At 39.8% G+C, this 12,784-nt stretch overlaps 1 protein-coding gene and 1 pseudogene across 5 annotated transcripts; one reads left to right on the forward strand and one right to left on the reverse strand.

The window, feature by feature from the left end:
- Window positions 1–3,138: 3,138 nt before the first annotated feature.
- Window positions 3,139–7,036, reverse strand: LOC122885984 (annotated as a pseudogene).
- On the forward strand, window positions 4,748–12,562 carry LOC122885551 (melanoregulin-like). Of its 5 annotated transcripts, none has more exons than XR_006380137.1 (6): window positions 7,645–7,936; window positions 8,100–8,355; window positions 10,851–10,941; window positions 11,049–11,215; window positions 11,549–11,857; window positions 12,168–12,562. XR_006380137.1 is itself a non-coding variant. In XM_044216792.1 (6 exons), exons 1-5 carry the CDS (start codon window positions 7,860–7,862, stop codon window positions 11,817–11,819), a joined length of 669 nt encoding a protein of 222 aa, XP_044072727.1. In that variant the 5' UTR covers window positions 7,658–7,859; the 3' UTR covers window positions 11,820–11,857; window positions 12,168–12,562. The 5 variants fall into 5 exon arrangements, 4 of the variants coding, with proteins under 4 accessions (XP_044072724.1, XP_044072723.1, XP_044072727.1 ...); XM_044216792.1 differs by having other exon boundaries at window positions 7,658–7,936; window positions 11,742–11,857; XM_044216789.1 differs by lacking the exon at window positions 7,645–7,936 and adding an exon at window positions 4,748–4,872 and having other exon boundaries at window positions 11,549–12,562.
- The last annotated feature ends 222 nt before the right edge of the window (window positions 12,563–12,784 follow it).

Consider the following 12,784-nt stretch of genomic DNA (forward strand, 5'->3'; position numbering starts at 1 on the left):
ATTTGTAAGATGAAGACATAGCCTTGCAGACTGATATAGAACAGTGGTTAAACGGTTAATTTTAATGGACACCTGCTAGCCACTAAGTAAGGGATAATGCCCGACGAAGGTTCTGGCCTCCTCGTCATCCATTAATTCTTGATAATAGACTCAAAATCTAAAGTTTTTCACAAGCCATATAACTCAGTTTCCCTGGTAACGCCTGGGGGTTTGACTAATACCTGGAACAATCATTACCATCCCATATGGTTCTTATGAATATACCTATTATTAGGTATATTATTATACCTTAGATACGACTTGGCAACGGGAGATATTCCTAGTCCGCTCAGCTCATAGAACCCTTTGGCTCAGCTATGAGCCAGAAAGCTAGCATTATGCTAGCAATATTCAAAGTCAATAACATTGTGTACGGTTGACAAACAGTAAATATAATTTGACAGTATGTTTAACAAGACTAGCTAGCTATCCAGCCATGTCATTGTCCCCAAATAAATATCAATATTTTTTCCAAACAAATATTGTGCACTGTCGGCCGCAGCCTGAAATAGCTGAGAGTTGAATAATGGGATATGAGATGATCGCTTATGTGATACGAAGTATCAGTAAGTTCAGAGGGGCAGCTTTCTTGCAGCTTGTGTGTTACAGTTGCCATCCTGTGGTGTTCAGAGGATGAGGCACTGAAGGACTACACTCGTATCTACAGGCTGATACTAGCATTATGTAGCCAGTGCATTCATTCAGAACAGTGAACAGACAGTTTAACTGGAACTACTTTGTAGGTGTCCACTGTCCAGGAATTAATTGACACCCTGCAGCCAATCAGAATCGAGTATTCACCCAGACCATGGTATAACAAATAAATATCTTGGTATAATGATAAAAGATTTCAATTACCCGAAATGCAGATTTGCTAAGTGAGATCTGGGTGATGAAATTATCAATTGTTTCTTTATTTGAGAAAATAAAAGCAGATACATGCATTTATGTTCAAATTGTTTTATTGTGGAACCATGCTTCTTTTTTCCCTGTATGGAAGACCTGAATGTAAGTCATTACTGTTTACTTTATCTGAATAAGACGGTTTCTACAATTTATCTGAATACATTTTGTTTCTTGAATCTATCCTGTGGTGTCCTACATTATTTTTCCCTCCTCTTTTTTGTCTTCCAGTACCCCTCTCTTTGTTCCTTCCATCCATTCTTCATTCACCTCTACCTTGATAGGTAGTCTTGATTTCTTCTTCCTCTCTTTCTCACTTTCCCTATCTTTGTGATGTATATATCCACAGTGTGTTTTTCTCCTGCTACCTTGAATGCTCAACCACACATGCACACACACGAATAGATGGATGAGGTGGTGATAACTGAACCAGCCAGACTTCACTGTGAATTATAATCACCTTCAATCTGTGTCTCTGAATCCCTGCCCAGCTCTTATTCTGATGTGTGTGTGTGTGTAGGTGCGTGTGTGTGTCAGAAAGCTCTGCTCTGCCTCACCAAGTCATGTGTGAGTATCTTTCGTGAGTGAATAGTTTGTTCCGTGAAGGGCTGTATATGTGTGTGTGTCAGTGTTCCTACTTATTATTCCCTTGGTCCCCTGGTGTTTGACCCATCTTTCTGTTCTGTCAAGGTTTCATGTGAGCTGGAATATAATTCTATTTCCACTGCTGCTCAAATACAGTGTGTACACACAAACACACACACACACACACACACACACACACACACACACACACACACACACACACACACACACACACACACACACACATTTAGGGAACAGCCATCAGGGTGAGTGGCCCATCACTCACCCTCACATAAGGTATTCAACTGCACTATGTCAATGTCACATTGTCAATGGCTAAGTGTGTGTCTGTCTGTGTGTGTGTGTGTGTGTGTGTGTGTGTGTGCGTGTGAGTAACTGGTGGTCTAGCAGTCACTGAGGTGGCAGAGGAGGACACACTCTGGAAATATAAATCTCAGAGAAAAAGAGAGGGAGAGAGAGGACGTTTGAAGGAAAATCTGTATATCTGAAGTTCTCAAAAGAAATGTACTCTTCTACACAAAAAACATGCTTGTGAGCTAAATTAAGGACTTTTTTTTCTCGAAAATTCAAATCTCCTCCACTGCAGAAAAGCATGAGCAATCTGAGGAATATAATAAGACTTGACCCTGAACCTTAGTCAAAGAAGTTCAAGTTCCAGGTAACAATGACATAAATGACCACAACTGTCTGAGCTATGGCTAATTACCACTGGCTCTATGCTGCTTTAATAACCACACACTTTCATGGTCATTGGCTGATATAGATTTCATCTCATCTGTGACAGGGATTTTTTGTGTAGATGCATTTGTCTACAAACCCTGCTTTACTAGTATTTGTCCTAACTTGGCACTGAACCCAAGAAAGAGATGTTTGAAATTTAAATTTACATGGATTAAATTGTAATCACTTTAATCAAGGGCATGAATGAAGTATGGTATGCTATAATTAAGGACAAGAACTGAATTATTGCATTATGTTGAAAGTAGTTTTTTGGATGTGGGAATGTACAGGAGCCATGCACACAAAATGTGTGTTATTTTTTATCTTTATGATTGATGATCCAACCTGTTGTTGGAATTGAAGAGATTCGGATGTGATGACAAAACAAGAAGATGCTCATAGAAGAGGAGGTAACTCTGCTGTATGAAAAGCCCTCCAGCCACAGGACACAGCTTAAGAAAGAATGGAGTTATAAAATATGTCTGGACGTGATGATCCTGCATGGATGAGAACAAGTGTGGTTTATAAAATGGCGTGATACTGTCCCCTGCTGTGGAAAGCAGGAACAACGTCACCATCGTGTCACTGAGAAACAGCTGTTTTCTTGTCTTCCCCCTACTATCAAAATCAAAATGTTAGCATAATAATGTAGCTGTTTTAGCATACGCATATAGGACCTCAGACTCTCATAATCAAGTTTATTAGCTATATATGTTATTAATAAACACTAATGAGGATAACATTTCTGTTGAAAGCACAGTTATCACCTCTGGCCGCTCTGAGAGAAGTTTACCACCACCATGATGTCCTGTATCTCCTTCTATCAACTAATTTGTGGTACAACCTTGTATGATTGAGGTTTTCACTGACTTACGCCAAAAACCCTGTGATGAGAGACACAGCCATGATAGTACACTAAATCGTCATAGCAACCCCAGAAACCATGGTGAAGCCCGGCGCTGTGGTGACAGCAGCGTAAGGGAGGCTACTGTTGTTGAAGGCCTTGTCATGAACATATGTGATTATGGAGAGAGCTCCTGGGTAGGCCTCCTCGCAGGCCGGCTGGATCTGCTTCTCTGGTAGCAAGTGGCTGAACTCACCTGGAGGATCATTTAGTGAAACAAAAATATTACCAACTAAAAGCCAGTACATTATGTTTGGCTGATGACTATATACACATTACTGAACTCACCTTTGTCTCTCAGCTCAAAGGTGTAAGAGAACGGGATGCCAATGAGACGAGCCCAGTCACGGCTTGAGCCTGAGTTTGGATCTGAAGGTTAAAGAGGGAGCGATGCAGAGGAGAAAGCAGTCTCAGGCATTTCTTCATCTGAGTTGATCCATCAGGAATACTACTTCACTTTTCCCAATTTTCTACTCTTTCATTCACCACACCTTGTGCGTGTGTTGTTTCAATGTAGACCCGTCTGTGGAGAAAGTCTCGTTCAACCCCTCCTCCAGGCAGAAGCTGTTATAGTGTTGACCTCAACAGAAAATTTAATGCCAAGTGGGGAAGTGAGTTAGAGGCTTTCAAGAATCACAATGTGACTAATTAGCCCTCATTTGGCTCAAGGCTGGAAACATAGACTAAATACAGTTTCAACAGGATGTGTAATTTTTCTATATACAAAACCTTGTCATCAAAATAATTTCAAAGAAGTTTAAATCACATAAAGTGTTACAGTTGGTGAACAAAAATGTTACTGCAGCCAAAATACCACTTGGAGCTGAATATCTCTCTAATTTCAGTGCTGTATATTTTTATGTCAGACCGCTATATAAAAGCTTCAAAGGGGCATATTTTCTGCCCTGTATAGCACATACTGATGACCATAAATATACAGGGGATCAATATCAGTGTGTCGCTGATTACTGCTGTAATTTCTGACTCATTTACTGGCCCGTATTTTGAATGTGATTCAGCCACTGCCACAGCATCTCAATAGGATTCAGGTCAGGACTTTTGACTAGGCCACTCCAAAGTCTTTATTTTGTTCTTCTTCAGCCATTCAACCCCACAACAACATCCAAAGAACTGCAGGCCTCACTTGCCTCAGTTAAGGTCAGTGTTCATGACTTCACCATAAGAAAGAGACTGGGCAAAAAAATAGACCCAGACCATCACACTACCACCACCATATTTTACTGTTGGTATGATGTTCTTTTTCTGAAATGCGGTGTTACTTTTACGCCAGATGTAATGGGACACACACACTCCAAAAAGTTAAACTTTTGTCTCGTCTGTCCACAGAGTATTTTCCCAAAAGTCTTGGAGATCATCAAGATGTTTTCTGGCAAAAATGGGACGAGCCTTAATGTTCTTTTTGCTCAGCAGTGGTTTTTGTCTTGGAACTCTGCCATGCAGGCCATTTTTGCCCAGTCTCTTTCCTATGGTGGAGTCATGAACAGTGACCTTAATTGAGGCAAGTGTTCGAGTGTACAAACCTCTTTGACAAACCACTGGCAGAAGGCAGGAGCGATCCACTCCCGAACATGGATACCACAGTCCACCCATATAACCTCTTCTCTCTGCCTTCTGGGTTTTCTAGTCTCAACTAGAGACACACATTATGACCCGTAAGATGTAAGATGCAAGATTTAAAGGTGAGATATGCAACATTTTAAAAATATTGTCAAAGTTAACCGTGGTACCTTGGTGTAATTACCTTAAAGAACTGAAAATCGGTCAAGTAGATTTATAGCCTCTATCTTATATTGTTTGAGATACTGCCCTTCCAAACAGAAGGTAAAAGCCACCCTAAAATACTGAACACTCTTTCCACCAACATGGAAAGCCTAGCTAGATGTTTCAAGTGTAGTTCTAAACAGTTTCAAAAGTGATTTTAGGAAATGTTATAATTAAGTAACTGAGGTAGAAGCAGGTAAGGTGGGCTGATAGAAAGTAAATAATAAAACATTTTTTATATCCACTTTTCCTCTGCAGGTCTCTATTGTGGGTCACAGGGGGTTACTGTACAATAATTAAATAAGACTTCAAGACTGGTTTCCCATTTTAAGGGCCACAGGGCTGGAGGTGTGCTATTTTATGTACTGGCTTAAGTAGTAGTTTTTTGTTGTTGTAAATTTGGTCTCTGATCTGGAGGAACTACAGTAGCAATTGGCATTCTGTCCTGTATTTTCCATTGCAAGGAAAGTAGTCTACTTTATCAGAGCTATGTGTTGTATGATGTGTGTAGTGGTATGTGGACCCAAATGCAGATGACCAGGAAGCATAATGAGGTGAAGTAGCCAGACGGCTACAGTGTTTATTGAGGGTGATGAGGTTCACAAGCAGGCAGGAACAAGGCAGGCAGGAACAACACCATGTGAAACAACAACACTGAACAAAGACACGAACTAAATACCCGAGGGGAGGTGAAACAACGAGACACAGGTGCAAACAATCAAGGAAGGGCCAACAATCAAAACTGGAGGGAAAACTAAGACGGGAAGTAAAACCACAAGACACACAAGGGAAGGAACACACTACAAAATAAAACAGGAAGTGACAAAACCTTAAACTATGACACTATGTGTGTATGAGTGGATCTTGTGCAATGTTTTGTTAGACAATTAGATGAAGCTTTTTGCAGACCAACGCATGCTGGAAAGCTTTTTGTGTTTTTGCACAGGGTCCTCTGTTCTTTGCACAAAACAAATTAAAGTAACCTTCAATGCTGAAACAGGTTTTGGTAGAAGGCCTGTTGCTATAGTGGAGCAATAATTGATGTTCCTTATACATACAGCTCCTACCCAGAAGTTTAATAATGTTCTATCTGATAACTTCTTTGCAATGGACATCATATTAGGTGAGGTGTCCATAAACAATGCTAAATGCATTAGCTTGAGAATGTCCACACTACCTTCCCTTACAAATAGACATATGGCTCAGAAGGAATGGAAGAAGAATGGACGTATTGGGGGGACTTTAAGTCATAAACACAGGAGAGAAAACAATTTAGATGAGACGATCAGACAATGGATCACCAGAAAAAAAAAAAATCTCACTTGCCTCTCTGTACAAGGTCCATCTGTAATTCACAAAGATTAAAGTGCAAATCAAAGGGAACAAAAAGGGGAGTGAGACAAAATACATATATACAAATAAACTGTCTGGTAATCCAGGGCTCTGGTGAAGTTGTCTATTATTCAAAACAATTCACCCTTCTATATGTGGTGCTCTAATCAAGAGTTTGTAGTTTTGTCTACTGATAAAAAGATAAAACCCAGTGACAGCACTAATTGTATTTGTGCCATCTCTAAGTAACATTACTAATAAAACTAAAGAAAGTACAATTTGGAAACATCTATATAGACTCTTACCTCATCCATGGGGTAATATTCGGTGCAGTCATAATTCCGTGTTGACTCCAAACCCTCCACTAAACTGGAACTGGTTTGACCTAAGGGTATGAAACACTTTTGAAGAAAAGGACAATGTCAGCTATAAAGTTGTGAATACATACAGCAACCCCACAAATATATTCTCATCAATTCAACATGAAAAATGATGGATGCCATTAATTCAGAAAGAAAAACAACAACAAAAGTGGATCTGTGATGTCACTTTTATTTCATAATGCCTGAATTTATGTGATTCACAGACTTTTCAAGAGAAAACAAAGTCAAATTTGCTCAGACCAAAGTGCTAAGTTTGAACACTGACAACAGGTGTTTCTTAAAATCAACAACACAACTCACAAGTCTCCAAAACACTGCTTAAAATCAGCAGGAACAAACCTAGTATCCAAAATGTAAGTGTCTTCATCTGCTCGTTCCCACTTAGGCTTTTACTATCTGCTAGACACCTCACTCAGTGGTGTTACTGCTCTTCACCCTGTTGTACCTGCTCCTGCAACACTAACTAACACTGCAGTCAGTCACTACCAGTGCTAGTAGTGGTGGTAACTTTTGTCCAGCCAGGTGACCTTAGAACTCACATTATCACGTCATCATGTTCACAAAAGAGCATTTCCATTTTTACAGGCCCACACAGAGGATTTTATATAACAGCTGATATCACAAGGTAGTAGAACTACTGCTCTCTTCTTTTTGTGTGTTTATCTTACCCAAACACTCCACATGCCTCTCCTTCTGTAAGCAGGAGCACAGACATTTAACATAAGAAATTACAAAGCAGGCAGTACATGATAGTACAAATCCAGATCTAAACTACAGGGTGTGCAGTGAGCCTGTATTTTGCAGTGATAGAGGTAGAAAGCTAAGCTATGCCTCTCCCACTGCATTTTGCACCATCAGGAGTTGCTTAATAAATGTGCCATTCATCCCTGAACTGTCCTGTATGTGTGCACATTGTTGTTGTTGTTTTCCCCTGTTTGGACTCACGTGGACAATGTAATTGACAGACGGCTCTCATTCAGGCCAGGGTAGGCACAGGGAAAGGGGGATGGACATAACAGGATAAGATATTGCCTGGGTTTTTAGTCTTCGACATTTGCAAAAGAGGACATTTCAGTTTGGAAATATTTAGAGTTCCTGAGGTTTCAGGAGAAACGAAAAGAGGTCTGATTGTTTTGGGATTTTATCAGGGAGGATATATTTTGATTGCTGAGAACTTTTGGAAAGGGCCAATGGGTGCCACGTTTACCATCTGCTGCTGTCGGTACTATCTGAAATACAACAGGGAAGAGAAGAGTGCTATTTTGCGGTGAGACAAACACCTGACAGACATTATGACAACCCAAAAGTTCTGCGTTTAATCTTCATTTATTTTAGTATACTAGAATCAAACTCAACTAGATGAGTTTCAAAATCACAATATTCTGCTTTTAAACCGGTAATTTCCACTTATTCCTTATCCTTCTCTCCAGTATGCGCACCTCCACAGCTTCCAGACAACCAGAGCCTTTATCCAGTGAGTCCAGCGACAGTGACCCAGAAGTGGAAAGCCTCTTTGGGCCTCAGCGTTCGAGCAGGAGCCCACAGAACAACCAGCTGAGCCAGGGGAGCACTGTGGATCCGTGGGCCAACACAAACAGACCCTGCGAGTCTCCCATCAGGCGAGGATCGGACAGAGAGTTACAGGCTTTTCTCAGCATGAGAGACCAGGCTGACAAGGCTACAGAGGTGAGAGGAAAGCGTGGTGTTGTTGCAGACAATGTGAGAGGGAATAAACACATATACACAAAGACAAAAGCAGCTAAAATGCCAAAAATCTGGCATTTTTTAACACTGACAAAGCCCTGAAAATAAAACTTCTCCTCCTTGGTATGAGGAGATGTTTTATTTTCATAATTAAATCTAGGCAGGACACAGGATACACTATAAGTTTGTTATTTCATTATTTAGATTCACCACATGGTTGAATGCTAAATTCTCTTGAGAAAAAATGTGACGTTTATTATAAATTGTAAGCTAAAATTGTAATTAAGATTAAGCTAAAACTATGATTTACTAGAAAAACTGCTTTCACCATCCAAGATCAGTTTCATCTGTTCAGTTTAAAACAACTTTCTTTGAAATGACATGATGTCTGGCAATTGGATGTTTCAATGCATAAAAAGTGTGAATAAATGTAAAGGTGGAGCTTTAAAGTAACTGTTTCATGTAGAGTATAGACATTACTTGAGGTATATCTATATACATACACATCTGTGAATATAAATCATATGATAATTGCTTGGGATGCTGAAAATGCAGCAAAAGTCACAATTTTACATTTGAAAGCCAATTTTATATCAGTTTAATGGTTTGTGTCTAATTTAGTATGAACCAATATGATTGACTGACAACATGCTTTTCTACAGAAATGCAAAGAAAGTGAAAGTCCTTGTAGCTGTCTACAATATGTAAATAGCCGTGATCCTCCAGAAGTTGAAAAGAATCAGACAAAAGTTACCATACACTTCTGAGATCATTGACTAGAAAATCCACACTTGTACTAGTTCCAGGAGGTACTACAGTATTTCAGTCTCTTTGCCTTATCTGTTCCACTGCAGCTCTCTAATGTAATTATCTAATAAGGGGAGAGGACATACAGAGGTGGCGCTCAAAGCAGCCTTTGACTCACTTTCATGTTGACTCACGTACAGTAAATTAAATTGACCTAGATTCCATATATATACTAGTAATCAGTTTGTGAGAGCAAAAAGGTGTTTTGAAATGGTTTGGAAGACTGGAAATGACAGGAACACCACAGAAGAATAAACTGTAGCTGACTCCAGTACCTCGTAGCACCCACATTTAGAAAACTAGCTTTTGATTTATTTAAATCATTCGGCCAAACAAAGTTAATATTGCTATTTTTGGTGACACACTCAAACATGTTCTTTATCAGTCAGTCTATTTCTCTGCAGAGGGAACACATTGGGACCATCACTCAGAGGCTTTTTCCTCAAAACACCAGGATTGCAGCTCAGTAATAGAAGGGCTGAGTGACTGCAGTGTCTGAGCAGAGTTTGGTGAACATGTGACAGGCAGTCTTCATGTTGAGAATAGCAGGCTGCAGGACACAGTGGGCACATTGTGTCAATAAATGAATTCCTTAATGTAGATGTAGGCCTGGCTGGCCATTCAAAGAGAATATTCACTGAACCATTCCAATCATGTCGTGAGACTGTTTTTAATATTAAGCCAAACAAACTGAGAATGGGTCTGTTACATTAAAAGGCAATTCAGCACTGGGGAAAAACTAGCCCAGTATATAAAGTAGGACATACCAGTCTGTAAACTCTGTGCTTTGTGTAATTTATACTGACAGTTCAAATTATTTTTCTTGTTCAGTAAGAAAATCTGTTTCAAACATTACTAGTTAAGCTGTTCGGCTTAGGTGTGCAGCCTAGACAAAATATGATGTTAAGTGCAACTGATTCATGTTAAAAACACATACAGTATATTATGTGTGGAAAGTTATAAAGTAAAAAAAAAAAAAGGCTGATTTGACACTCTGGAAATAATGCGGAAAACCCAGGGAAAAACCCAGTCTGAGCTGGTTGAAACAGGATTCAGTTCGACACCATTAGATTAGTCTGGGGGTCAGGAAGGGGACAGGAAGGGGCAACCCACTTGCCCAAATAAGGTAGATGAGATACCATTATTTCTGGGGATGATCTGACAAGCAGGTGGGGAAAATCCCCAGTAGCACGGATGCTGTGTACAATAAAAGATGGTGCAGAAACGCTTTGAGATTCAGTTGTATCCGGAGCAACTACAGAGCTGGTTCTTGTAAAAGAATAAACTCTATGCATCGAACTCTGACCTTCTCCACTGATTCTGTTCGGGTGTTTTGAGACTCTGATTCATAAAGCTCATATTATATTGAGAAGGTCTAATCAGGCAACATGAGTGAAAACACCTGTGCGGATGGACTGCAGGGCCTTTAAGCAGCAGGTATGATCAGGTATCACAATGGCTGAAAATCATCAGGGGATGTCTGAATAACTGATTAGTGTGACTGTACCTTCCTCCAACCTTCCAAGTCTGTTTAACAGTGAATTTGTGTTTTGGACTTCTCACTCTCCACTCTTCTCCAAACAAGCCTTGTCACCCGCTTTATCCACTACTTTCCACATAAGATTAAAAAAAAAAACCTATCGTATGATATATTGTGTGTTTGCTTATAGGAATGGGAGAAGCTGAATTATGACATACACACTTTACGCTATGCCAGGCGAGAAGTCAGATCTCGATGGAAGAAAATCCTGCTGCAGCAAGGTGAGAGTCTTGGACGTTATTGTGTTCAGTTAATATTTGCTCCAGTCAACTCCAATTTACCATATTCTGTCATGCTCAGTATGTGACCTTCCCTTATCTCTCTGCAGGTTATCAGTGTGAGGTAGATGCCTTGCTGTGCGTGAACAGACAGAGCCGGTTCAGTCGAGATCAGGAGCATTTTAACAAAGCGACTGAACTGTTGAAACAGCTGCTGGACCACACCTCTCTGTTCCCCCCAGAAACCGAACACCAGGACAGATACCTCTATGTCATGGTACACACACACTCCCAGCATGTTATGCTCTGGCAAAATGTAAACAACAGTATTTTTACAACTGACAACAGAATAGATTCCATCAGATTTGACTGTGAGCTTAAGGAACTGACCCTTTTTGGCTTGTCTGATTGATTTTTAGTCTTTGCCCATTGTAAGAAAATGCAATCTTTACCCCTGTAACATAATAAAAACAAGAAGCAGCAGCTTTGTACCAATATTGATAACTTTCATTAGGCTACATTTTTGCTGCTATGTACAGTGGATTTTACAAAGCATCTCTTTTGTGTCATATTTAAACTACAGTATGCTTTCACATGTCCTCATCTCCAGGTCACCCTTTTTTTCCTCCTCTCTTCCCCATTGTTCCTCTGTCTTTCACCTCCTCTTTCTCTTGCCTCATCTCCCCTGTCTTTTGTTTGTTATGTCTCTCTTCCTCCGTCTGCATCTGCCAACCCCTCCTCCCCCCCGACCTCACCTGTTTCATTCTTATCATGCTCCTCACCTGGCTCCACCTTTCTCTCAGGACCGCCTGGTGTCACTGGACAGTGCTGAGGACTTTGTCAGACTGGCCAAAGAAAAATATCCCAAGAAAGTAGGCTGAGAGAAGAAGACATAGGCGGAGAGAGAGAGAGAGAGCGGGTAAAGAAAAATCTGTAAAATGTTGAGAGACTGTGTATAAGTAAACTTGTAAATAACTTGACAGATACCCATTTTTAACACACCCTAGCATTCCTTTAATTGTAGAGGCAAATTTAATTCTAATGGCAAATTAAAATACCTGCTCTTTGATATGTCCTGTTGATTAAATTCATTTTATTCCACTGCGTATTGGTAAGCTGCACATTTATTTTTTTAGACCAAACAATTTGTAATGCTGCATAAAAATACTGTTTTTCATTTATTAATTTTTTAAAAAGTTTTTTTTTAACGTTAAATTTCACTCTTACAGCATGTCTGTTGCACTGTTGTTCAGCTGGGGAAACGCAGGTGCTCTTTGGAGGATTGGCCTATTAATAAACAATGTCACAGGTGGAGATAGTTCTGCTTAAGACATCTTTTTTTGTGCTGGTTTTGGTTGTTTTTTGGTTAGGTATTGTAGGTATATGGATACCCAATTTAAAAAAAAAAAGTCAAGAAACCCTCTGCAGCTATGTAGATGTATTCGGCGTCTATATTAAATGTGAGACAATCCATTTCAATGTCTTCCTTTATCTCACTACAAACCTCTAACACGTTTGTTGTTAACTGACGATACTGATGATAAAATACTGTGTTTTTCTGTGACATTGGATTGTTTCTTGCTCACCTTGTCACTAATAAAGTATATTTGTTCAGTCAGTCTCATTCCGACTTACTGTATTTGGCTCAGTCTACCACTGTGTTAGCTGCTTTGTCCAAAAGGTGGCAGCATATACTGTAGTCATGTTCCAGTGGGTTACTAACTGGACGGGAAAAAAAGAATGTACTTGGCTTGTTGGAAACTTCTGTATCACAGATGGGGTAAAACTTTATCACATCATGAAGTTGTTTCTTCACAAAAAAGAATACTTGCATTTCCTGTTAAAA

Source organism: Siniperca chuatsi, linkage group LG12 (assembly GCF_020085105.1).
Source record: "Siniperca chuatsi isolate FFG_IHB_CAS linkage group LG12, ASM2008510v1, whole genome shotgun sequence".
Lineage (NCBI taxonomy): Eukaryota > Metazoa > Chordata > Actinopteri > Centrarchiformes > Sinipercidae > Siniperca > Siniperca chuatsi.

Bases quoted from the DNA above. Each gene is read 5' to 3' on its own strand.
- LOC122885551 (XM_044216788.1), top strand. From the start codon at position 7,860: ATGGGTGCCACGTTTACCATCTGCTGCTGTCGGTACTATCTGAAATAC. The intron at 10,942-11,048 runs GTGAGAGTCTTG...ATCTCTCTGCAG, and splicing joins GAAAATCCTGCTGCAGCAAG to GTTATCAGTGTGAGGTAGAT. The intron at 11,216-11,548 runs GTACACACACAC...CCTCATCTCCAG, and splicing joins ACAGATACCTCTATGTCATG to GTCACCCTTTTTTTCCTCCT.